General features: G+C 51.4%; 2 protein-coding genes across 11 annotated transcripts in view; both read left to right on the top strand.

The window, feature by feature from the left end:
• Positions 1 to 8,756, top strand: part of GBF1 (golgi brefeldin A resistant guanine nucleotide exchange factor 1) — a 112,834-nt gene extending 104,078 nt beyond the window's left edge. For 5 of the 9 annotated variants that reach the window (XM_074339134.2, XM_019724999.3, XM_074339131.2 and 2 more), the window contains 12 exons: positions 206 to 359; positions 3,252 to 3,477; positions 4,001 to 4,161; positions 4,299 to 4,545; positions 4,671 to 4,876; positions 5,759 to 5,909; positions 6,016 to 6,146; positions 6,355 to 6,456; positions 6,739 to 6,852; positions 7,000 to 7,180; positions 7,310 to 7,438; positions 7,906 to 8,756. In XM_074339134.2, the coding sequence (XP_074195235.1) occupies positions 206 to 359; positions 3,252 to 3,477; positions 4,001 to 4,161; positions 4,299 to 4,545; positions 4,671 to 4,876; positions 5,759 to 5,909; positions 6,016 to 6,146; positions 6,355 to 6,456; positions 6,739 to 6,852; positions 7,000 to 7,180; positions 7,310 to 7,438; positions 7,906 to 8,186 (2,083 nt within the window). In that variant the 3' untranslated portion in view covers positions 8,187 to 8,756. The remainder of the gene's footprint in view (positions 1 to 205; positions 360 to 3,251; positions 3,478 to 4,000; positions 4,162 to 4,298; positions 4,546 to 4,670; positions 4,877 to 5,758; positions 5,910 to 6,015; positions 6,147 to 6,354; positions 6,457 to 6,738; positions 6,853 to 6,999; positions 7,181 to 7,309; positions 7,439 to 7,905) is intronic. The other 4 variants (XM_074339135.2, XM_019725000.3, XM_074339133.2 and 1 more) reach the window with 1 other exon arrangement.
• A 6,253-nt stretch (positions 8,757 to 15,009) lies between these two features.
• NFKB2 (nuclear factor kappa B subunit 2) lies at positions 15,010 to 22,834 on the top strand. 2 transcript variants are annotated; one of them, XM_074339126.2, is made up of 23 exons: positions 15,010 to 15,148; positions 16,457 to 16,547; positions 16,828 to 16,909; positions 17,026 to 17,066; positions 17,330 to 17,428; positions 17,508 to 17,659; positions 17,907 to 18,013; positions 18,102 to 18,260; positions 18,559 to 18,663; positions 18,792 to 18,877; positions 18,959 to 19,097; positions 19,340 to 19,468; positions 19,597 to 19,806; positions 19,887 to 20,028; positions 20,445 to 20,559; positions 20,652 to 20,865; positions 21,015 to 21,184; positions 21,289 to 21,391; positions 21,507 to 21,658; positions 21,788 to 21,857; positions 22,044 to 22,216; positions 22,341 to 22,452; positions 22,555 to 22,834. In XM_074339126.2, the coding sequence occupies exons 2-23, from the start codon at positions 16,527 to 16,529 to the stop codon at positions 22,674 to 22,676; spliced, it is 2,703 nt and encodes a 900-aa protein (XP_074195227.2). In that variant the 5' UTR covers positions 15,010 to 15,148; positions 16,457 to 16,526; the 3' UTR covers positions 22,677 to 22,834. The 2 variants fall into 2 exon arrangements, with proteins under 2 accessions (XP_074195227.2, XP_074195226.2); XM_074339125.2 differs by lacking the exon at positions 15,010 to 15,148 and having other exon boundaries at positions 16,226 to 16,547; positions 22,552 to 22,834.
• Positions 22,835 to 22,893: the final 59 nt, after the last annotated feature.

Raw genomic sequence — 22,893 nt, 5'->3', positions numbered from 1 at the left:
AGCCTGGGGCCATCTTGCTGAGTGGGCTCTAGGGGTAAGAAGCACATGAAGCCACAGGCAGTGGAGGAAAAGCTTGCTCATTATCCCTGTCTGCTCAGGATATAATACCAATGAGCCCTGAAGGGCCTATTGTGAATCAGAAAGGGAGGCTTACTGCCCAGTGGCCTCTCTAGCTGAAACTGTCCTCATCCCTTATGTTACTCAGAGACCGTGTGGGCTGTGTGTGGCAGACTGTCCGAGACCATCTATACCACCTGTGTGTCCAGGCACAGGATTTCTGCTTCCTTGTGGATCGGGCGGTAGTGGGGCTGCTACGCCTGGCCATTCGGCTACTCCGGAGAGAGGAGATCAGTGGCCAGGTAAGCAGAGTGCTGCTGGGAGGGCAGAAAGGTATGCAAGGGACACAAGAGTCACAAGAGTCACAGTTTCAGTTGTTGATATGGTTTGAGACAGAGAGTACATTTAGTGCCCCATAGCGTGAGCCCAGTGACCAACAGTTAACATTGGGGATGAGTCTAGAATGGCTTGAGGTATGAAGCTGGTACTCAGCACCTCTGCAGGATCCTATAAATCTGTTCTCTAGAGCTCAGTGGCTGCTGCTTTGTGGCAGTCCCAGCCCTGTGCCTGGTTCCTCTCATGCTCAGGACCCTCCTGAGATCTCTTGGCCTAACTATAAAAGAGCGCCAGCATAGAACTACAGTGGTACCTCGGTTTTCGAACGTAATCCATTCCAGAAGACCGTTCGAGTTCTGAAACGTTCGAAAACAGCCGACAGCTAGGCCTCAGGATCTTGCACTCAGCGGAAGCTGCGTGACATGTTTGACCTCCGAGGCATGTTCGAAAACTGAAGCATTTACTTCCAGGTTTATGGCGTTCGTAAACGAAAGTGTTCATCAACGGAGACGTTTGAAAACCGAGGTACTACTGTAATAAGTGAGTTCAGCAAGGTCCCAGGATATAAAATCAACATACAAAAATTAATCACATTTCTATATACTGACAGTGAACATATGGAAAGTAAAACCAAAAACACAATACCATTTACAAGTGCTCCAAAAACGAAAAAAGAAATACGTAGATGTACACCTACTACAACACGTATAGAATCTGTATGCTGAAAATTACAAAATGTTAATGAAAGAAATAAAAGAAGATCTAAATAAATGAAAAGGCATACCATGTTCATGGACTGGAAGACTCAACGTAGTAAAGATGTCAATTCTTCCCTAAATTGACCTGTAAATTTAATTCAACTCCTGTGAAAATCTCATGAGGGTTTTTTGTAGACGTATATAAGTTTACTCTAAAATTTAGATGGAAAAGCACAGGCCCTAGAATAACCAAACATCTTGAGAAAGAAGAAAGTGACACTAAGGCTTACTATACAGCTACAGTAATCAAGACTGTAGTATTGGAGGAAGGATAGACACATAGATCAATGGAACAGAAGAGAAAACCCAGAAATAGACCCACACAAAGATGCTCTACTAATTTTTTGACAAAGATACAAAAACAATTCAATGCAGTAAGGATAGCGTTTTCAGTCGTGGAAGCAATTGAAATCCATAGTGGGGAAAAACAAATGAACCTTAACCGAAGCCTCATACCTTACACAAAAATTAACTCAAAATGGATCATAGATTTCAATGTAAAATACAAAACTATAAAACCTTTAGGAAGAAACATAGGTGGATATCTTCAGGAGCTAGGCAAAGAGTTCTTAAACTTGACACCAAAAGAACAATCCATAAAAGGAAAAAATGATAAATTATACTTTGTCAACATTAAAAACTTCTACTCTATGATAGCCCATGTGAAAAGGATGAAAAGACAAGGAGCATATGTTTGCAAGTCACATATTTGAAAAAAGACTATTATCTAAAATTTGAAAGAACTCAAGGGGTGGCCTGGTGGCTCAGACGGTTGGAGTGCTGTGCTCCTAATGCCGAACGCTGCTGGTTCGATTCCCACATGGGCCAGGGAGCTGCGCCCTACAACTAGACTGAGAAACAATGGCTTAAAAAATGGGGGGTTTGCGGGGGCTGGGAGGGTGGAGGGTGGGGGCAAAAAAAAAAAGAACTCAAAACACAACAGAAAAAAACCCAATTAGAAAATGAGCAAATGATATGAACAGACATTTCACTGAAGAAGATATGCAGATGGCACTTAAGCACGTGGAAGACATTAGTTGATGCTCAGCATCATTAACGAGCAGGGAAATGCAAATTAAAGCTGCGGTGAGATACCACTACACACCTATCAGAATGGCTAAAATAAAAATACCAAATGCTGGCAAGGATATGGGTTACTCACATATTGCTGGTGGGAATGTAAAATGGTGTAGCTACTCTGTTTGCAGTTTCTTATAAAACTAAACATGCAGTTACCGTACAGTCCAGCAATTGTACTCTTGGGCATTTATCTCAGAGAAATGAAAGCCTACTTTCTCATAAAAACCTATAGATGAATGTTCATAGAAGCTTTATTTGTAATAGCCAAAAAATAGAATCAGCTCAGATGATTTTCAACGGATGAATACTTAAACTGTGGTTTAAGTATTCCGTACATACTATGGAATACTATTCAGCAATCAAAAGCAACAAACTTGGTACATGCGACAACTTGGGTGAATCTCCAAGGAATTACACTGAGTGAAAAATATCAATCCCAAAAGGTTACATACTATATAATTCCATTTATATAAATTTTTGAAATGACATAGTTTTAGAAGTTGTGGCTAGATTGCCAGGGTTAGGGATGGGAACAGGAAAGAGGCAGGTGTGGTTATAAAAGGGCAACATGAGGGATCCTGTAGTGTTGGAACTATTCAGCATCTTGACCAGTAGTAGATACAAACCCACACAGGGGATGATATTGTGTAGAACTCAATACACATGTGAATAGAAGTAAAACTGAAGAAATCTGAATAAGATCAGTGGAGTGGATCAATGTCACTATCCTGGTTATGATATTATACTATAGTTTTGCATAATGTTACCACTGGAATAAACTGGACAAAGTGTATAAGGGATCTCTTTGTGTTATTTCTTACAACTACATATGACTCTATAATTATCTCAATAAAAATGTCAATTAAAAAAACACTGAAAAAAAGACAAGACCAGCAGCTGTACCCTAAGTGTGGGTCCTAGTCAAACTGTCCTCACTGGCCTAAGGAGGCTGATGGGAAAGGAGACTAGACAAGAAGCTATGTGTCACTTCCCACTTTCTGCTCCCCATCCCACCCCCAGGTACTGCTCTCTCTTCGCATTTTGCTACTAATGAAGCCCAGCGTGCTTTCCCGAGTCAGTCACCAGGTAGCCTTTGGGCTCCATGAACTCCTTAAGACCAACGCCGCCAACATCCACTCAGGTGATGACTGGGCCACCCTCTTCACGCTGCTGGAGTGCATTGGCTCAGGTGTGAAGCCTCCAGCTGCCCTGCAGGCCACAGCCAGGGCCGATGCACCTGATACTGGTAAGCCCTTTCCCAGGGAGACCCGCACTGGCAGATAAACAATTAAACAATTATGGCCCCAGGGTTTGAGACAGGAAAACAAAACAGGTTATTGGGTTCAGCAGATTAAATACCCATGGCTTCTGCCATCCGCTTCCAGAGCTTCCCATGCCCACTGGCTTTTCCCCAGCACACCCACAGGCTAACCAGCATGAAGGCAAGTAGGCAGCAGGGAAGGCTATGAAGCCAGGCTTACTACTGTCCTGAGGACTGTTTTCTCAGAAACTCTCTTCACTGCCCCCTCCCTCCCCTGACAGCTGCTACTAGATACTATCAGGAGCCCAAATTAGCCTGCTGCCCTATTTGGTCATAAGAGAAGCTGTCCAGACCATCCTTCAGCCCTCTGGTGACAAGGTTGAAACGAAACCAGACCCAGAGAGAGGAGAGGCCAGGCTTCAGCACCTTTCTTCTGAGAGCTGAAATTATCCCTTGTCTTGATGTCCCCATCCTCACCTTGACTCTGCCTTTGTCCCTGCCGGCTCAGGGGCCCAATCTGACAGTGAACTCCCATCCTACCATCAAAATGATGTGAGCCTGGACCGAGGGTACACGTCTGACTCAGAGGTATACACTGACCATGGCAGGCCTGGCAAGATCCACCGATCGGCCACAGATGTTGACGTGGTCAACAGCGGTTGGTTAGTGGTGAGTGAGCATACGGGTGGGTAGCGGGTGAATCTTCCCTCCTCGGCCTGCGGAAAAGATTCCTGGTCCTCTAAGAGGGAATCTAGGGGAGGGTCTGGGTCAAGTCTGGGTTTCCAGCTGCTCTGTGTACTTTACAGGTGGGGAAGGATGACATCGATAACTCCAAGCCAGGGCCCGGGCCCAACTGGCCAGGCCCTTCACCCCTAGTCAATCAGTACAGCCTAACAGTGGGGCTGGATCTCGGGCCGCATGACACTAAGTCCCTGCTTAAGTGTGTGGAGTCACTGTCCTTCATTGTGCGTGATGCTGCCCACATCACACCCGACAACTTTGAGCTCTGCGTCAAGACTCTCCGCATCTTTGTGGAGGCCAGTCTTAATGGCGGTGAGTCACCCAGTGAAGGGGCACTTGGGGAGTAACCATGTGAATATACGAAGGTGGGGGTGGGGAAAGGCAGGCCATCTGTGCCCATGGACGTGGAAATGTGACTTGGCTCTGGCTCTGCTCAGGGTGCAAGTCCCAGGAGAAACGTGCCAAGAGCCACAAGTATGAAAGCAAAGGGAACCGCTTTAAGAAGAAATCGAAGGAGGGCCCAGTGCTTCGGCGCCCTCGATCCTCCAGCCAACATACCACTCGGGGCAGCCATAGTGACGACGATGAGGATGAAGGCGTGCCTGCCAGCTACCATACGGTGTCTTTACAGGTCAGTCAGGACGTAAGTATGGCACCCTTTGCTTCCTCTCCTCTCCCTGCACCTAACATTGGGAGCCTGGGCAGGGCCAGGGACAGCCAGGACAGAGGAAGGGCCTATGTTTTCCAGCCCAGGCCCTCGGCCATCACTGCCAGTGTTCTCCTGTCCAAGACCATCTATAAGTCTTTATTTGCTTAAGTTTGAAACTAAGGTTTATTTTTTGAATAGGTAGTATATGCACATGGTACAAGTTCAAAAGATACAAAAGGATAAACAGATCAAGTTTACCCTTAAAAACAGATAAAAGTCCCATTCCATTCCTGTCTGCAGCCAGTAAGTTTCCCTCACCAGAAACCACTGCCACCAGTTTGTTTTATAACCTTCCAGAGTTACTCTGTGTCTATTCAAGGCATACAAAAATTTATTTTATGAGCCGACTTTATATCACCAAATAAATGGGGAACTAATGGCCTTAAATAGAATACCTTAGGAAAATGATGAAAACAAAACTTTATTAAATCTGGCCAGACACTATTGGCCATCAAAACCTCTGAGCCTGAGGTGTGATTTCTGTTTTTAAAATGAGTTTAACATGATGAGGTTTTATCAATCATCAGATGTGAAAGAGAATTGAAGAGAAAGTGTCTTTCTCACTGTGTAATTCAGTTTTTAAATGCTTAGTCCACATCTTTCCTTAGGTCTCCTCTACTAGGAGTACTTCCCAGTTTGGGGAAACCCTGGCCAGACTGGGCAACTAAGTCATACAATCAAGAAGGGAGTGGGGAGGGGTGGAGTATGACGGGATTGGTACTTGGGCTCACTTGAGGACTCAGTCGTGAACATTGAGGGTCAGGGGGGGTTACCAGACCTCATCCCACTCATATCCTGCCCCTCCTGTGACCCCAGTTGCTAGACCTGATGCACACCCTGCACACTCGGGCGGCCTCTATCTACAGCTCGTGGGCAGAGGAGCAGCGCCACCTGGAGACAGGTGGCCGGAAGATCGAAGCAGATTCACGCACCCTCTGGGCCCACTGCTGGTGCCCTTTGCTGCAGGGTAAACCCCCAGGGAGCAGGCGGGGCAGGGGCAGAGGTGGAGCTGGAACTTGGGAAGTACCAGGATGGAGATGCCTGCAGGATCCTGAGCCTGTTCTCACCCCCAGGCATTGCCTGCCTTTGCTGTGATGCCCGGCGCCAGGTGCGGATGCAGGCGCTGACGTATCTGCAGCGAGCACTGCTGGTACATGATCTGCAAAAGCTCGATGCCCTGGAATGGGAGTCCTGTTTTAACAAGGTAGGACTTTTCTCTAGTCTTAAGGGAAAGTTCATATCCTTAAGACTAGGGGACCCAGGCAGCCTGAAGAGCCCCTAATGTCACATAGTCCTCAGCCTGCATCATACCTTCCCTTCTGCTCTGTACCCATCCACCCCAGCCCCTGGCTTCCTTGGGGCAAGGCCACCAACTGCCCCTGCAAGGGAGATGTTGGCTATTTACCCACCAGGTGCTGTTTCCTCTACTGACCAAGCTCTTGGAGAACATCAGCCCTGCAGATGTGGGTGGGATGGAAGAGACCCGGATGAGGGCTTCCACCCTGCTCTCTAAGGTACTGCTCACCACCGTACACCCACCCACTTTCCTATATCTGCCTCTTCACCAGGAGTGAAGCCAAGGCTTCTGGTACGACCTAGAGATGCAATGTAGGTGCTCAGGACCACCAGCTATGGAGACTCAGTGGGACTTAGGGACCTGGGAGGATTCTGGAAATCAGAGGTGTTTCTGATCTAAGATCCCCATGCAAGATAGGGCAGGCTTGCCTGCCAGCCTGGGAGAGGGATACAGAAGGCTCCTACCCTACCCTCGGCTCAAAGGGGCTGGCCGGCCATAGGTCTTCCTGCAGCACCTGTCCCCACTGCTGTCACTGTCTACCTTTGCGGCCCTCTGGTTGACCATCCTGGACTTCATGGACAAGTACATGCACGCAGGCTCCAGTGACTTACTGGTATGTTCTACCTCAGCCCGACTCCTGCCGCCTACTTCTTTCCCACCTGCTGGGAAGACTTCCTGTGTCCCCTTGAAGGCTACCTCCTCCTTACCATATTCCCCCATGCCCTCTTTTCTGTTCTCATGGTCCTACTGCCACCTGCAGTCTGAGGCCATCCCTGAGTCTCTGAAGAACATGCTCCTGGTGATGGACACAGCAGAGATTTTCCACAGTGCAGATGCCCGAGGAGGCAGCCCCTCAGCCCTCTGGGAGATCACCTGGGAGCGCATTGATTGTTTTCTGCCCCACCTACGAGATGAGCTCTTCAAGCAGACTGTCATCCAGGGTAGGGAGTTCAGCCCCACTTCATCAGAAAGTCTGGAGCTAACTAGTTCTCTGTGCTTTAGGTGGGTAGTTCAGGGTGCTACTTGAAAGGAAGCACTGAGCTGACGTCTGAATTCTCTGCCTTCCCCAGACCCCATGCCCATGGAGCCTCATGCCCAAAAACCTCTGGCCTCAGCTCACCTGACTCCTGCTGCTGGGGACACCAGGACACCTGGCCATCCACCTCCCCCAGAGATGCCCTCTGAACTGGGGGCCTGTGGTGAGTCCATCTGAGCTAGCCTGCTGGGCATTGAGCAGGAAGCAGGAGGCCTGAGAGGAGGCCCAGGGTCGCTTGGGATTGCTGTTGGGCATGGGCTGTGAGCCAGGGGAAGGAGGGAACCCGAGAATCCTATTCGCCTGTTCTTGCTATGGGAAATGGCAGGACCAGATAAGCTATGATGAGCTAGCTGCTTGGGAGGAGAAGGCTGGGTCAGGGTCTTGGAGGATATGCAGAAGCTGCCCTGCAGGGATACTAGTAAAGACCAGGCCAAAATTAACCTGACTAGCGGTACAGCAAAGGAGGTAGAAGGTAAAGATAAGAGAGCTGACATTGGAATGAGTTTCAAGGGAAACTCCCAACTATTTATCCTGGGAGGGGCCATTTTGCTCACAGGACTGGGGAGGAGCAGCTGAACCAGGTAGGAAGTGTGAGGGAGTCTGACTGCAGCCACCCTGCTTTCCCTATAGACTTTGAGAAGCCTGAGGGCGCCCGACCTGCCAACAGCAGCTCCCCTGGATCACCTGTGGCATCTAGCCCCAGCAGGCTGAGCCCTACCCCAGATGGGCCTCCACCCCTGGCTCAGCCCCCACTGATCCTGCAGCCCTTGGCCTCCCCACTGCAGGTGGGCGTGCCACCCATGACTCTGCCCATCATCCTCAACCCTGCTCTCATCGAAGCCACCTCACCAGTGCCCCTCCTGGCCACACCCCGCCCCACAGACCCCATGCCCACCTCTGAGGTGAACTAAGACAAGCCCCTCAGACACCACGACCAGTAGTACCAGGCCGTACCTGGCCCCCCCTTCCAGCCGTCCCAGGGGCCACAAACTCTTCAGGCCCAGCCCAAGCTGCTGTCGCTGCTATATGAATAATGGGGACCTGACAAAGAACTTCTGTAGCCCTTCCTGGGACCCAGTCAGGCTGCAGGACCTTTTCCTCCTCTGCTTTCCATTCATGGAGGTCCAACCTGAGAACACACTCAGGTATCACCTACAGCTTGGCAGCTCTGGGGAGGCATCACTGTGCCAGCCCTGCAGTGCCCGCCCCCATGCCCCTCCTGCCCATGGTCAGGCGTTGAGAGCCCAACCAACCACTCTGCACTTTGTTTCTCTCTCCCATCCCCACTCCCATCAGCCCTGGGCCACTTCCTCCAGTTCTTCCTCTTTCATTAATTAGTTGGTCAGTTTGGAGAGTTGATTGGCACCATGGAGGGTGGGCAGGTGGGGCTGGATGGGCGACTGCCCACAGGAGCATGTACATATGGAAAAACAGGACACCAGTGGACTTTTTATGATGTAATAAATGTCTTAGGAACATCATTGCCTTTCCCTCTGGTTTCCTTCTTGAGCTTGTGGGCACCATGTTGTTAGGATATTCAGGGCTTGGGCCTTGATTGACAGAAGTCACACTGAGCCTCCAACAGTCTGGCGCATGTGGCCCCGGCCACTATCCAGACAGATGGCAGGTCTGGGGTCAGCATTCCCTCACTGCTGCTGCGTGCCTGCTCCCTCCCCAAGCACAGTAGTGCATCCTTGTCACCAGGGGTGTCCCAGCAGTTAGTACAGTTGTCCACTTCCCTAATTGCTCTAAGAGGGACACCTGAGACAGCCTAGACTGTGGTCCAAGGGAAGCCAGAGCTGAGCTGTGCTATTCAGAAGTCTTCCCTCAGATGCCCGTCCTGGTCCAGGAGCACAAAGGAGCCCATGGGGCTTAGGAGGAGGGGGGGCATCTTGCCCACAGCTGTGATCGTGTGTGTGTGGACACAGGACATTCATTTTGGCCCCAAACTGAAGAGGAACAGTTTCTTCCACCCCACAGCCTCCATCCATCCCAGTCACTGAAGCATGATTGGAAAACGCCTCCCTTCCTGTCCCTTGCGTCAGGGTAAAACAGGTGGGAGTGTGCATGGGGCAGGCTGTGTGGCTGAGGTACTGTGGGTGGGATGCAGAATGCTATGTATTAAGCTTTCCCAGTGAAGCATCTGCATCATCTAGACTTCCTCCCCCATAATGGTCCCTTCCCCCTGGGGTGGGGGAAGGGCAGGGAGTGGTACCCCGTTGTACTACCAGCTGACCTCCTCAAGGAGAGTTAGGGGCACTCACCCTCGTCATTTGGGCCCAGCTGTCACTGTGATCATGCAGCACCCAAGGCTTCCCTTTGCTCAGCCAAGTGGATGAGGATAATCATGTGGATATTGCCAAAAGTCTGGAACTCTCTGTAAGTGCCTCCCTTAGGTGTATGAAAGGGCTCTTCGGAAATGAGAACAGCCTGATGTGGAAGAGTACTGACACGAGGCCTGAAACTCCCACACTAGTTTAACCTCTTCCCTTCCTTCCTCCCCGAGTAGTCCAGACCATGCCTAGTTTCCACACTAACCAGAAGACTCGTGACCCTGACCCTGGGGAACTTAGGACTCTGACTACACTTCTAATCTGCATTTCTCTGTATGAGTGCAGAAAAGCCTAGATCTACACTCAGGTAGACACTAAGGCCTTGGGCTTATGATAGCTATGATGTCTCTGTTCCACCATCTGAACAGAGCTCTGCCCCACAAGCTCTGCTTTAGAAGCTTCTATGTGTTTCCCTGTGGGGGAGAGAATGTTGGCTGCTGCAAAGAAGTCCGAAAACCATCCTATGAACAAAGGAATATGGCAAGTCTGTGTTGGTCTGCAAATATTAGATGAATGAAGCTGGAGTGATTGCTAACTGATCTCCCTGCCGGTAACAAAGAAAACTTGTTGGAAGTCTCATTCTGTTACAGAAAGATCAGCTGACATATACGAGGTATGATCAAACAATATGGTGAATGTTTAAATAAAATTACTACAGTAAAAGACACATTGCCATTAATCGGGGGGAGGCGGAAGAAGGAAAAAAAAGAAAAGCTACAAATGCCCCTTGACTCACAGTGGGGATATGTTCCAATAAACCCATCATAAGTTGAAAATATCATAAATCGAAAATGCATTTAATACACCTAGCATACCAAACATCATAGTTTGCCTAGCCTAAACGTGCTCAGAACACTTATATTAGCTTATAGTTGGACAAAATCATCTAACAATAAATACAATGTAGAGTGTTGGTTGTTTACCCTTATGATTGAGTGTCTGACTGGGAGCTATAGCTGGCTGCTGCCCAGAATCACAAGAGAGTATCATACAGCAAGCGTATTGCTAGCCTGGGGAAAGATCAAAATTCAAAGCACAATTTCTACTGAAGGCGTATCACTCACATCACCGTAAAGTTGAAAAATCTTAAATTGAACTATTGTAAGTCGGACTGTCTGTACATACCTTTTCTGTAGCTTCTCATGAGAAATAAAAGGTTGAACATCTGAAGAAACAGGCTATTACCTAGTAAGCTAAGAATTCATTAGAAAACTGGAAAGAGATATACACAACCAAGAATAAATGTGAATTTTCTAAGCACATAACAATGATAGTGGGAAGAATTAATTACTAGTTAAGTCTTGGGTGAGTTGAAAGTTGTACGTGGATTTTTGACTGTGGGGGCATCAGTGTCTCAAACCCCCGCATTGTTCAAAGGTCAACTGTGCAGAATTAGCTACAATGGACAGAATTGCTAGGAACAACAGAAAAATGTGGCTATTCCAGCTCTCAGTATTTGCCTTTGCTTAGGGCTCACCGCTTAGGAGACAAATGGCCTTGAGGAAGCAGAACCCCCCCTCAGCTCCTGGGCTTCCGTTGAGAAGGAACTTTAGTTCAGGTAAACAGTTTATCACCCCCTCCTTGAAATACTCTTCTCTGGTTTCTGAGATACTGGCCATGCCTTTTCAATTTCTTCTGTTTTCTCTTCCTCATCTCCACAGCCTCTGAACATTAGTATGCCTCAGGGCTCAGCTCTTGTCCTCGTCTTTTCTCTCCACTCAATTGCTGGGTAATGTCCACTGTCAAGACTTTAAATACCATCCATTGCACTGACTTTATGTCCAACCACCCACATCATCTCCACTTGCATGCCTCATAGGCTTTCAAACATAACAAACTTCAAAGAAAAACTTCTTGATTACCCCCCCGCTAGGAATCTGCTCTTCTCCCAATCTGCCCCATATCACTAAAGGACAACTCAACCCCCTCTTTTCTCACATCCTACATCCAATTCCTCAGCAAGTAGTGTTGCTTCTATCTTTCAAATTGATGTAGAATGTGACTACTTCCCACCATCCTCACCTTAGACTACCACCCAAGTCTAAGCCACTACTGGTCTACCGGTCTCCCTCCTACATTCTAGTCCCATGATCTGTGTACTGTCCACACAGCAGCCAAAATGGGCCTTTTTAAAACGTCATATAATTTTCACTCCATTGCTCAAGTCGCTTTCCATCTCATTCAGAATAAAATGCAAAGTTCTTACTTTATCCCACTTACCTAACTTTGCTTTTCTTCAAATATGCCAAACACATTCGTATCAGATCTTTACACTGGTAGTCCCTCCACCGGGAATGCTCTTCCCCCAGATATTCACACAACTCACTCCCTCAACTTTTTTCAAGTCACTCACTGTTCAAATGTTATCAGAAAAGCCTGCCCTGTCTGCTACGTATAAAACCCTTGTCACTCTTTACCCCCTCCCCTTGCCCACTTTTTCTCCATCATACTGATCACCAACTGACATACATTCATTTGATTTTTATCTGCAAACAAAGACACTGATTTCTAGAGTAGGCCCTCACTATTCATTGGTGAATGAATACAGTGAATTTATGGTGTGTCTGCTTTGGGCCAGGTGCAGTGCTAGCCCGAGGTACAGAAACAGATAATCATTCGGTTGGAAATTAGTGAACAAACAATGGGTTTTCTAAGCCCCTATAGATAGGTGAGGCTATAGCAACTGATTATAAACTTTGAGTCAGTCAAAATTTCCAGGTCAACACTGAGAATTGTTGAAGCTGATTGATGGGTACATGGGGGTTTATTATACTGTTCTCTCCATTCTTTATATGTTTGAAATTTTCTATAATAAAGGCTTTTCTTTTTTAAAATCTTCAGATAAATGAATTATAGTTCAGAATCTTATAACTAAAATAGCTAAACCCTAGGGGTGCTTTTAGAAATGTGGAGACTGGAAAAATTCATGCCAATTTCAGCTGGTGGTTTATGAGCATTTTAAAGGGACAGTCGTGATCAATGGTAACCAGCACAGGTTCACTAAGTTAGAATATTCCAAATTAACCTCCTTCCATTTTATTTATTTTTTCAATTACATTCTACATTCAACATTATATTAGTTTCATACATACAGCATAGCAGTTAGACATTTATATAATTTACAAAGTGATCCCCCTGATTAGTCTAGTACCCATCTGACACCATACATAGTGATTACAATATTATTGACTATATTCCCTATGCTGTACTTTACATCTCCATGACTATTTTGTAACTACCAATTTGTACTTCTTAATCCCTTCACCTTTTTTACCTAGCCCCCCAGCCCCTCTCCCATCTGGCAACCATCAGTTTGTTCTCTGTATCTATGAATCTGTCTCTGTTTTGTTTTATTATTTATTGTTCTTTAGATTCCACATGTAAGTGAGATCATATGGTATTTGTCTTTCTCTGACTTATTTCACTAAGCATAATACCCTCTAGATCCATCCATGTTATCACAAATGGTAATATTTCATTTTTTATGGCGAGTAATATTCCATTATACATATATGTACCACATCTTTACCCAATCCTCTATTGAGGGGAATTAGGTGGCTTCTATATTTTAGCTATTGTAAATAACACCACAGTGAACATAGGTGTGCATATATCTTTTCAAGTTAGTGTTTTGGATTTCATCAGGTAAATACCCAGAAGTAGAATTGCTGGGTCATGAAGTAATTCTATTTTTTATTTTTTAAGGAACCTCCTCACTGTTTCCCATAATGGCTGCACCAATTTGCAATCCCACTAACAGTGTACGAGGGTTCCCTTTTCTCCACATCCTCACCAACATTTGTTTGTTGATTTATTGATGATGGCCATTCTGATAGGTGTGAGGTGATAGTTCATTGTGGTTTTAAATTGTGTTTCTCTGATGATTAGTGACTTAGAGCATCTTTTCATGTCTGTTGGCCATCTGTACTCGTATGTCCTCTGGAGAAATGCTATGCAGGTCCTCTGCCCATTTTAAAATTTAACCTTCCATTTTAATTTAAGGGTTAAGGAACTGATTTACCAGGGGAATGTCGTAGACAGTATCCCTGGATTTCAGCAAATTGTTTGATGGTATCTTATGATAATCACTTGAAAGGCCCACAGTTGGGTGGAAAGGCCTGCTTTATTTTATATGAATTTCTGGGGAAAGCTTCATCCCAGAGCTAACAGACTGGGTTTGAATTCTCACTCTGTCCCTTTCTAGCTATGTTACTTCACCTCTCTGAGACTTAATTACTTCATCAGTAAAGAAAGGTAATATTTATCTTCTATGGTTGTTGGGAGGAAGAACAAGAACTTATACTGAAGTATCTTAACATAGTACCTGGCACATTCCATTTGTGGGCAAGATGAAGAGGAAGGGGAAGTAATAGGAAATAGCCCAAATAAAGGGCCACAATAGTCTCCCTTTATGCATAGCTAGTGCAGGCCTGTAATTCCATTATTTAGAAGGTCGGGGGCAAGTTGCAGGAAAGATCTGAAACAACAAACAGTCTGTGTTCCACTGTGAGCCCAACGTAGGACTCCAGGAATGGAGCTTACTCATGGCACCTAAAGAGAAATTTTACCAACCAGAGATGTCCGGCCTGGAAGTCAATACTTTGTGAAAGTGACCTTGCTGCCACTAGAAGTGTGAAGCATACTTTGGGAACTATATAAATGGCAATTTCCTACATCAGAGGAAGTTTGAACTATTAAGATTGTGGATGTCTTTTTAACTCTAACATTCCAAATCTCCGTGATGGATGAGCACAGCCTGAGTCTCCCAGATAAACACCTTATTTTCCTTTCCCAGCACGGAGGTCCTGAGCTTAGGTCTTAAAATCTGGCCCTCTGTAAACCTGCTGTTTATAGAATAAGTTTACGTCCAGATGGTCTTTTCCAGGGGACAATGAGTTAGAGACGGAGAAAAAGGATTACGCGGTCTCCTTGCGGCTCCACAGGGGGGCCGCCAGATGGCACCCTGGGACCGACTGAAAGATCAGCTTCCTTCCTCTTCCCCTAACTTCCCGGCAATGGGGCCCCGCTCCGGGCGGGGGACAAGAGGACTTGGGCCGGTCAGCTTCCCCCTGGGGTTCCCCAGTTCCAGAGGTGGCCAAGCGTTAGGCGCTGCGTAAGCCGAGTAGCAGCGGGGCTGCCAGCCGTCTGAGGCAGGCCTGAGTGGGTGAGGAGACTGGAGTCGGGGCGTCAACCAGGGGATGGTGCTCGGTCAGCGGATCCCGCCTGGGACTGGTCCCCCTACCAGAGCCCACGCCTGGCTGACCATCATACCCACTCCCGATTCCCCGCGCTGCGCGAATATTTGCCCCCTAAGGGGCGCGCCTGAGTCGCTCCGGATTGGTTGTGCGCGTCCGGAGTTAAACTTTCAGCCAATGAAAAAGGGCATGGGGCGTGACGCACGGCAACGTCACGGGAATTCCCCCCTCCCGGGGGCGGTAAAGGGGCTTTCCCCACTGGAGCGCTGGTGGCTGGAGAGGTGTCGCGACCCTTCCCAAGTGGGTCGGGCCGGGAGAGAAGCCGGAACCGGAGCCGCCGCCGCGGTGAGTAGCCGGGTTCAGACCCCTGGGTGGCCAAGACGGGGAAGGGCGGGAGGAGTGTGTCCTAAACTGATGGAGACTCAGAGCTGGAGAAAGCATATGCACACACACAGAGAGCACGCACACGAACAAGACACCCGGATACACATCGATATCCTTGTACAAAACACGCGGACTTGTACGTAAGCCGGCGAATGCACAGTCCATCACTCAAACTCGCACACAAATGCACACGCAAACACGCTCACCCGTGCACAGGTGAGCTTGGACCCATACCCTTCACGCACAAACTCAAATATATGCTCACCTGCGCCTTTACATATCAAGATATGCTCAGACATGTGTACACACTGAGACGTTTAAGGACACTCACCTGTACACAGACATGCTCAGCTGCACACGCATATTGACGCCATGCACACACAACACGCACGCAAGCACATGAGCTGAAACACTTATATACCTGTGATGGAGACACACAAGTATCACAAACGGCTTTGGGACTGGGGCAGGGGCGTGGGCACCCAAAACTCATGTGGTGTGGGAGTCAACGGCTATCGAGGTGTTTTGAGGAGAGGGAACAGAGGAACCCATCCCAAGGAGGAGACACCTTTCCTCCCCTAGCTCCACGGCCCAAGGGACTGGTTCTCGGGGCAGAACCCCGGGGCCCCCCGCTGGGAAGAGCCCCCGCCTACAGGCCTTTGGGCAGGAGGCCTTCCTACAGCAGGAATGTCCCCCCAAAAGCCCCCGGGGTGAATCAGCCGTGGCCTCCCTCAGGGTAGAAAATCCCAAGGTTACTCCAGGATGGGGGAGGTGAAAGGGGCGGGAGGTAGGACTGGCCCGGGACTTGGAGCCTCTCCTAGCCGTGAAAGACCCTCCGGTCCCCGACCCCTGCTCTGGAGTGAGGAGTGGGGCCCAACCCTCACGGGGGCTTCGCTAGGTCTGGTTGCCCCTCTGCCCACAACAAGCTGCGAGTGTCCACAGGCCAGCGCCGCCAACCTGGCGCCCCTCCCGCCGCGGGGGCGTGACCAGTGGCGTCATTTCCAGGCCCGCCCCCTCCGGCCCCGCCTCCCCCCTGGTATTTTCGGGACTTTCCTAAGCTGTTCTAACTTTCCTGCCCCTTCCCCGGCCCGGCCCAGCCCAGCTCCCGATCTCGCGCTCCACCGGATCTCGTCCGCCACACCCGGACGGGTGGCTGGAGGAGATCCGACCCTCCCCCAAATCTGGGCCCCCCCTCTCCTCTCTACTCCGGTCCTGATCTGTCTTTCCCGCCCCTCTGCACTTCCCCCCACTCCCCAACCCCGACCCAAGGCGGGCGACTGAAACTCTGGGAAAGAGAACCCGGCCGGAGTCGCCACACAGCCGGGCCTAGCCCAGAGACATGGAGAGTTGCTACGACCCAGTGAGTCACTCCGCCTGGCCCCAAACCCGGCTGGCTGACCCCCTGTGTTTGTCTGGTTGTCTGCGGGTCTGTCGGAGTCCCCTCTGCTCCCCCACACCTGTAGTACCTTCACTTTATCTCAGCCTGCCTGTTAGTCTGTCTGCAAACTGCTTCCAATGGGAGCTCTCTTATGGGCCTGGGGAGGAGAGGGGGTGATTACTGAAGGCTTAGAGAGCTGGGAGGTGGAGGGCTCTGGGGGTGGCTCCGAATCAGCTGCCACCTCATTCTGTCTCCAAACCAGGATCTGGATGGCATGATTGAATACGATGATTTCAAATTCAACCCATCCATTGTGGAGCCCAAGGAGCCAGCCCTAGACACAGGTTGATAAGTCCTCTGACCTCTCCTGGTCTTAGAGGGAGGGGGAGGGAGGAGTATGTGCCCTCTGCCTTGGGGATGGGTCAGAGAGCCGGGCTCAGCAAGGCCCCTCTGTCCCCAGCTGATGGACCATACCTGGTGATTGTGGAACAGCCTAAGCAGGTGAGTGAAGGGAAGGAATGGTGTGGGATGGCTTCAGCTTTGAGGGCAGATGGGGTAGTTGTAGCTGGGTGGCCATGGGGAGGGTCACTGACCACAGAAGCCACGTTTTGTTGGGATGGTTGGCCGCTGCTGATCAGTAGAGTGGTTGTGGTTCAGGACAGGCACTAGCAGTCATTGTGGTCACTGCTAGCAGGGGGTATGGCTGGCTGGGGGGGGGGGGGGGGCCTCCTGGTCACAATGTCACTCTGCCCTGGGACCTTCAGCGAGGCTTCCGATTTCGATATGGCTGTGAAGGCCCCTCCCATGGAGGACTGCCAGGTGCCTCTAGTGAGAAGGGCCGGAAAACGTATCCCACTGTCAAGGTGAGCAAGGGTGGTGCTTGAGGGTGGGCTAGTGGACAGTGTGTCCAGGGGCATTACTGACAGCCCTCACCCCTCCTAGATCTGTAACTACGAGGGACCAGCCAAGATCGAGGTGGACCTGGTAACGCACAGTGACCCACCTCGTGCTCATGCCCACAGCCTGGTGGGCAAGCAGTGCTCGGAACTGGGGGTCTGCGCTGTGTCTGTGGGGCCCAAGGACATGACTGCCCAGTAGGTGTCTCCCACCCCTGCCCCCTCATTGCCTGCCAGTCCTAGGCCCCAGCCCACCTCTCTGAACTTAGCATCTGACCAAGGGGAAAAACTTAGGTTGGCCCCAGAACCCAAGGCCCCAAGTAAAAACCAGAAAAGCTTCCTAGAGGAAGTAGGGGTGTGCTGAGCCCCGGCAGTGGGGGGGGGGGGGGTGCCTCAGGAAGAAATAATTGTCTGCAAGATCTCTGACTCCCCCTCCCTCACCCAGATTTAACAACCTGGGCGTCCTGCATGTGACCAAGAAGAACATGATGGAGATCATGATACAAAAACTTCAGAGGCAGCGACTCCGCTCCAGGCCTCAGGGCCTTACGGGTATGGGGGGGAGGAAGTGGGCCATGGGAGGTGGTCATGGAAGGAATAGAGGAGGAGGTGTCCAAGGGTCACGTGTGTCACCACCCAGAGGCTGAACGTCGGGAGCTGGAGCAGGAGGCCAAGGAGCTGAAGAAGGTGATGGATCTGAGCATTGTGCGACTGCGCTTTTCTGCCTTCCTTCGAGCTAGTGATGGCTCCTTCTCCCTGCCCCTGAAACCTGTTATCTCCCAGCCCATCCACGACAGTAGTGAGTATCCTGACTACCTGGAAGGCAAGGCCTGGGTGTCAAAAAGAGCATGGGAGGCAACCTCAAGCGGTGGAGTTAAAAAGGCCTGAGTTTGAACTTTGCCCCACCATGTATGAACTCCGTGATCTTGAGCAAGTCATTTCCCCTCTTGAGCATGGCTTCCGTCTTGGGTAAATGAAGATACTAGAGGTTCCTGTATCTCTTGGTGCCGTTCAGATAATGACACAAAGCACCTGGTTCCACAAATAGGGCCTTGACTCCTACATCATCTCATATAATTGGTATCTCACCTCCATAGAGTCTCCTGGGGCCTCGAACCTGAAGATTTCCCGAATGGACAAGACAGCCGGCTCTGTGCGGGGTGGAGACGAGGTTTATCTACTTTGTGACAAGGTGCAGAAAGGTGAGGCTGGAGCCCAAGCTGGGAGCTAGGGACACTGAGTGTAAAGATTGAGGGCCAGGGAAACTTCAGGACAAATGGCCCTGGAGATTCCACTAGGAGCTGTGGCCAAGTTTCAATTTTCCCTGTAGATGACATTGAGGTTCGGTTCTATGAGGATGATGAGAATGGATGGCAGGCCTTTGGGGACTTCTCTCCCACAGATGTTCATAAACAGGTACCTTAGAGCTGGGGCCAGGCCTGGGGGCCCATCTAGGCCAAGGCCTCAGTGACACCTTACATCTTCCTTCTGCCCCAGTATGCCATTGTGTTCCGAACGCCTCCCTATCACAAGATGAAGATCGAGCGTCCTGTAACTGTTTTCCTGCAACTGAAACGCAAGCGTGGAGGGGATGTCTCTGATTCCAAACAGTTCACCTATTACCCGCTGGTGGAAGGTGGAGCTGGGCGGAAGATCCTAGGGTGGCTGGAGGGTGGGGGCTGGGCGCGAGGGACCCAAGAATTAGATCAGGGGACCTGTGAGTCAAATCAGGAGTGGGGAAGGTCTCAGGAAGAAGTGTCCTAGGAGCCAGCCTGAGGGCTTTGGGAGAAAGGGCCATGACCAGCGTCGGGACAGGGCTCTTAAGGATTGGCCCATCATGAGTTGGGGTTCTAACATCTCATTTCCCTCTGCCCCCAGACAAGGAGGAGGTGCAGCGGAAGCGAAGGAAAGCCTTGCCCACCTTCTCCCAGCCTTTCGGGGGTGGCTCCCACATGGGTGGAGGCTCTGGGGGCTCCGCTGGGGGTTATGGAGGAGCTGGAGGAGGAGGTGAGGGCGTGCTTGTGGAGTGAAGGGCGATGGAGGAGGGAGGGGGAAAGGGAGAGAAGTTGTGGGGGAAGACATTTGGGAGAGTCCTGGCTGTTGCCCCCTCCCCACAGCCCTGCCTGTCTCCACAGGTGGCAGCCTCGGCTTTTTCCCCTCCTCCTTGGCCTACAACCACTACCAGTCCGGCCCGGCCCCAATGGGCTGTTACCCAGGAGGCGGGGGCGGGGCGCAAATGGCTGCCGGGGCGCCTGGCAGGGATGCTGGGGAAGCAGCTGCAGAACGGAGCGCGTCCCCCGACGCCCCCCAACCTGGACCGCAAGCCCCGGAGCTACTGCAGCGAGGTATGGTCCCCAGAATCCGGGCGGTCGAGACGCTGGGGGTGGGAAACCTCGCCCCCGCCCACGCCCCCTGTCGCCCCCAGCCCGGGAGTACAACGCGCGCCTATTCGGCCTGGCGCAGCGCAGCGCCCGAGCCCTGCTGGACTACGGCGTCACGGCGGACGCGCGCGCGCTGCTGGCGGGACAGCGCCACCTGCTGATGGCGCAGGACGAGAACGGAGACACGTAGGTGGGCGGGTGGGCGGGAGTGGTGGGAGACTGGGGCTCGCAGGGTGGGGGCCTAGGACTTGGCGCACAATGGAAGGTCGTGGGGTGCGGGGCGGGAAAGACCCGCAGAGAGGCAGGGCCCTGGAGTTGGCCAGACCCGCTTTCAAGTCTGACCTCGCTATGTACTGGTAGTTCTGTTCAAGGTACTTAGTCTCTCCAGTTTTGTGGACCATTAGAGAGGCACAATAATAGTACTTATCTACCTCAAACAGTGCTCAGGAAGGATTAAATTCAGGTGCTGTGTTGCCCTTGGAAACATCTGGGTTCAACAGGCCCCAGGGAAGGAGATTATGGAGACGGTGGGGGGTTTAAGAGTAGAGGGTGCTCTGAGTGGCTGGGCCTGCTAGGCCAGAGTCTCACTCCCCCACCCCCAGGCCCCTGCACCTAGCCATCATCCACGGGCAGACCAGTGTCATCGAGCAGATAGCCCATGTCATCTTCCATGCCCGGCACCTCGGTGTTGTCAACCTCACCAACCACCTGCACCAGGTCAGGGGCACCTATTGGTGAGAGGGGAGGGGTTGGAAGGCAGGTGGGTCTAGGCCAGGGGCAGGCCTGGCTCACTCTGCCTGCGCACCCAGACGCCCCTGCACCTGGCGGTGATCACCGGGCAGACCAGCGTGGTGAGCTTCCTGCTGCAGGTAGGCGCAGACCCCGCCCTACTGGATCGGCACGGAGACTCAGCGGTGCACCTGGCACTGCGGGCAGGTGCCAGTGCCCCCAGCCTGCTTCGTGCACTGCTGCAGAGTGGGGTTCCTGCCATGCCCCAACTGTTGCACATGCCGGACTTCGAAGGTGAGTTCACCTCATCTGGTGCAGGGGCAAGGGTGGGGACCAGGGAGGGTAACTGCTGAGTGCCTAGGGTGAACATGAGATGTAGAAGTCAGCTGGTTAGGGGCCCACATTGGAGTCACAGCCACAGGCTGAGACTCCTGTGTCTCTAGGGCTGTACCCAGTACACCTGGCGGTCCGTGCCCGAAGCCCCGAGTGCCTGGATCTGCTAGTGGACAGCGGTGCTGAAGTGGAGGCTGCAGAGCGGCAGGGGGGCCGAACAGCTCTGCATCTAGCCACAGAGATGGAGGAGCTGGGCTTGGTTACCCATCTGGTCACCAAGGTGGGAATGAGGACTGTGGAGGGACCAAGGATGGTGAAGATATGGGGGCGAGGGGGCAGCAGGTCGGTTGGGGCTGCGATTAACCACTCCCTTGCACCTCACAGCTCCGTGCCAATGTGAATGCTCGAACCTTTGCGGGAAACACACCCTTACACCTGGCAGCTGGACTGGGATCCCCGACACTCACGCGCCTCCTTTTAAAGGCTGGTCAGTCTCACCTTCGTGGGCATATGAACAGGACTGGGAAGAGGAAACGGGGTGGTTCCCATTCCCCCCACTCTGTAGTCCTTAACGTGGACTCCCATTTCCCTCCCTCCCCCAGGTGCTGACATCCACGCAGAGAACGAGGAACCCCTGTGCCCACTGCCTTCGCCCCCCACCTCTGGTAGCGACTCCGATTCTGAGGAGCCCGAGAGGGACACCCAGAGCCACTTCCGGGGCCACACACCTGTTGACCTCACTCGCAGCACCAAGGTGAGGCCAGCCTAGGACTAGATGTACCAGGGAACAGGGGGTCTGGGATTAGGGAGGGGGTGCAGCGTGTCTGGTACTCAGGCTTTAGGGCTGGGATGGGAGGAGTCGAGACTGAGGCTGTCTCCCCAGGTGAAGACCTTGCTGCTAAACGCTGCTCAGGACACCATGACGCTCCCCCTGACCCCACCCAGCCCTGCAGGTGAGATCTTTTCACCCATTGCCAGCCCCCTGCCCCCTGCTCACAGAGGGCTCTTCTCCTTCAGGACCTCTGAAGGGCTCTGCCTTGTCTGTCCGGTTGCCGTGAAAGAAAGGTGGTATCCAGGGATCTGTGCCTGTACTCATCTCTAGAGGTCATTGATAATCTCTGTGTGTGTGTCCCCCTCAGGGCCAGAGCTGCCACTTGAGGATACAGTCCTACAGGACCTGGAGCATCTGCTAGATGGGCCAGAAGCTCAGGGAAGCTGGGCAGAGCTGGCAGAACGGCTGGGGTTGCGCAGTCTGGTGGATACTTATCGAAAGACGACCTCACCCAGTGGCAGCCTCCTGCGCAGTTACAAGGTCGGTCGGACCCCATTTCCTGCTCTGTGACTGGCCTCCTTTCCCCGGTCTCAGATCCCACGTGCTTCCTTGGCCCCAGAACTCCTGACCCCAAACCCTAACTATACCTCTTCCTTCTCTCCAGCTGGCTGGTGGAGACTTGGCAGGCCTGCTGGAAGCTCTGTCTGACATGGGCCTAGAGGAAGGAGTGAGGCTGCTGAGGGGGCCCGAGGCCCGAGACAAGCTGCCCAGTACAGGTAAAAGGGTCCTACCTGGAAGATGGATCTGGGCCTTGTGAGTGGGAGGCCTAAGGCCTTGACTCTCTCCTGTCCCTTTCGCTGTGTCCACTCCCCCAGCAGAAGTGAAGGAGGACAGTGCATACGGGAGCCAGTCAGTGGAACAGGAGACCGAGAAGCTGGGCCTGTCCCCTGAGCCACCAGGAGGGCTCTGCCACGGGCACCCCCAGCCTCAGGTGCACTGAACAGCTGCTGTCCACATACCAGCCCCCTTCCTGGGCCCCTCTGTACAGCATCCCCACCTATTCCAGTTCTTATTTAATACCCCAGGCCCACCCCTCAGTTGGGGTAAATAAAGGATTCTCATGGGAAAGGGAGGGAGCTCAGCCCCCTCTCCAACGTATCGCAGCCCCTGAGTGACTTGTCTGACCTTGGTCCCAAGCTAGGCACTGGAGAGAGAAG

Source organism: Rhinolophus sinicus, chromosome 15 (assembly GCF_057876585.1).
Source record: "Rhinolophus sinicus isolate RSI-liver-muscle chromosome 15, RSI-T2T, whole genome shotgun sequence".
In the NCBI taxonomy this organism is placed as follows: Eukaryota; Metazoa; Chordata; class Mammalia; order Chiroptera; family Rhinolophidae; genus Rhinolophus; species Rhinolophus sinicus.
This window is presented reverse-complemented; position numbering and strand designations above follow the sequence as displayed.

Coding starts and splice junctions, on each gene's coding strand:
- NFKB2 (XM_074339125.2), top strand. CDS start 16,527: ATGGAGAGTTGCTACGACCCA. Junction 17,429..17,507: donor AAACGTATCCCACTGTCAAG/GTGAGCAAGGGT, acceptor CACCCCTCCTAG/ATCTGTAACTACGAGGGACC. Junction 17,660..17,906: donor CCCAAGGACATGACTGCCCA/GTAGGTGTCTCC, acceptor TCCCTCACCCAG/ATTTAACAACCTGGGCGTCC.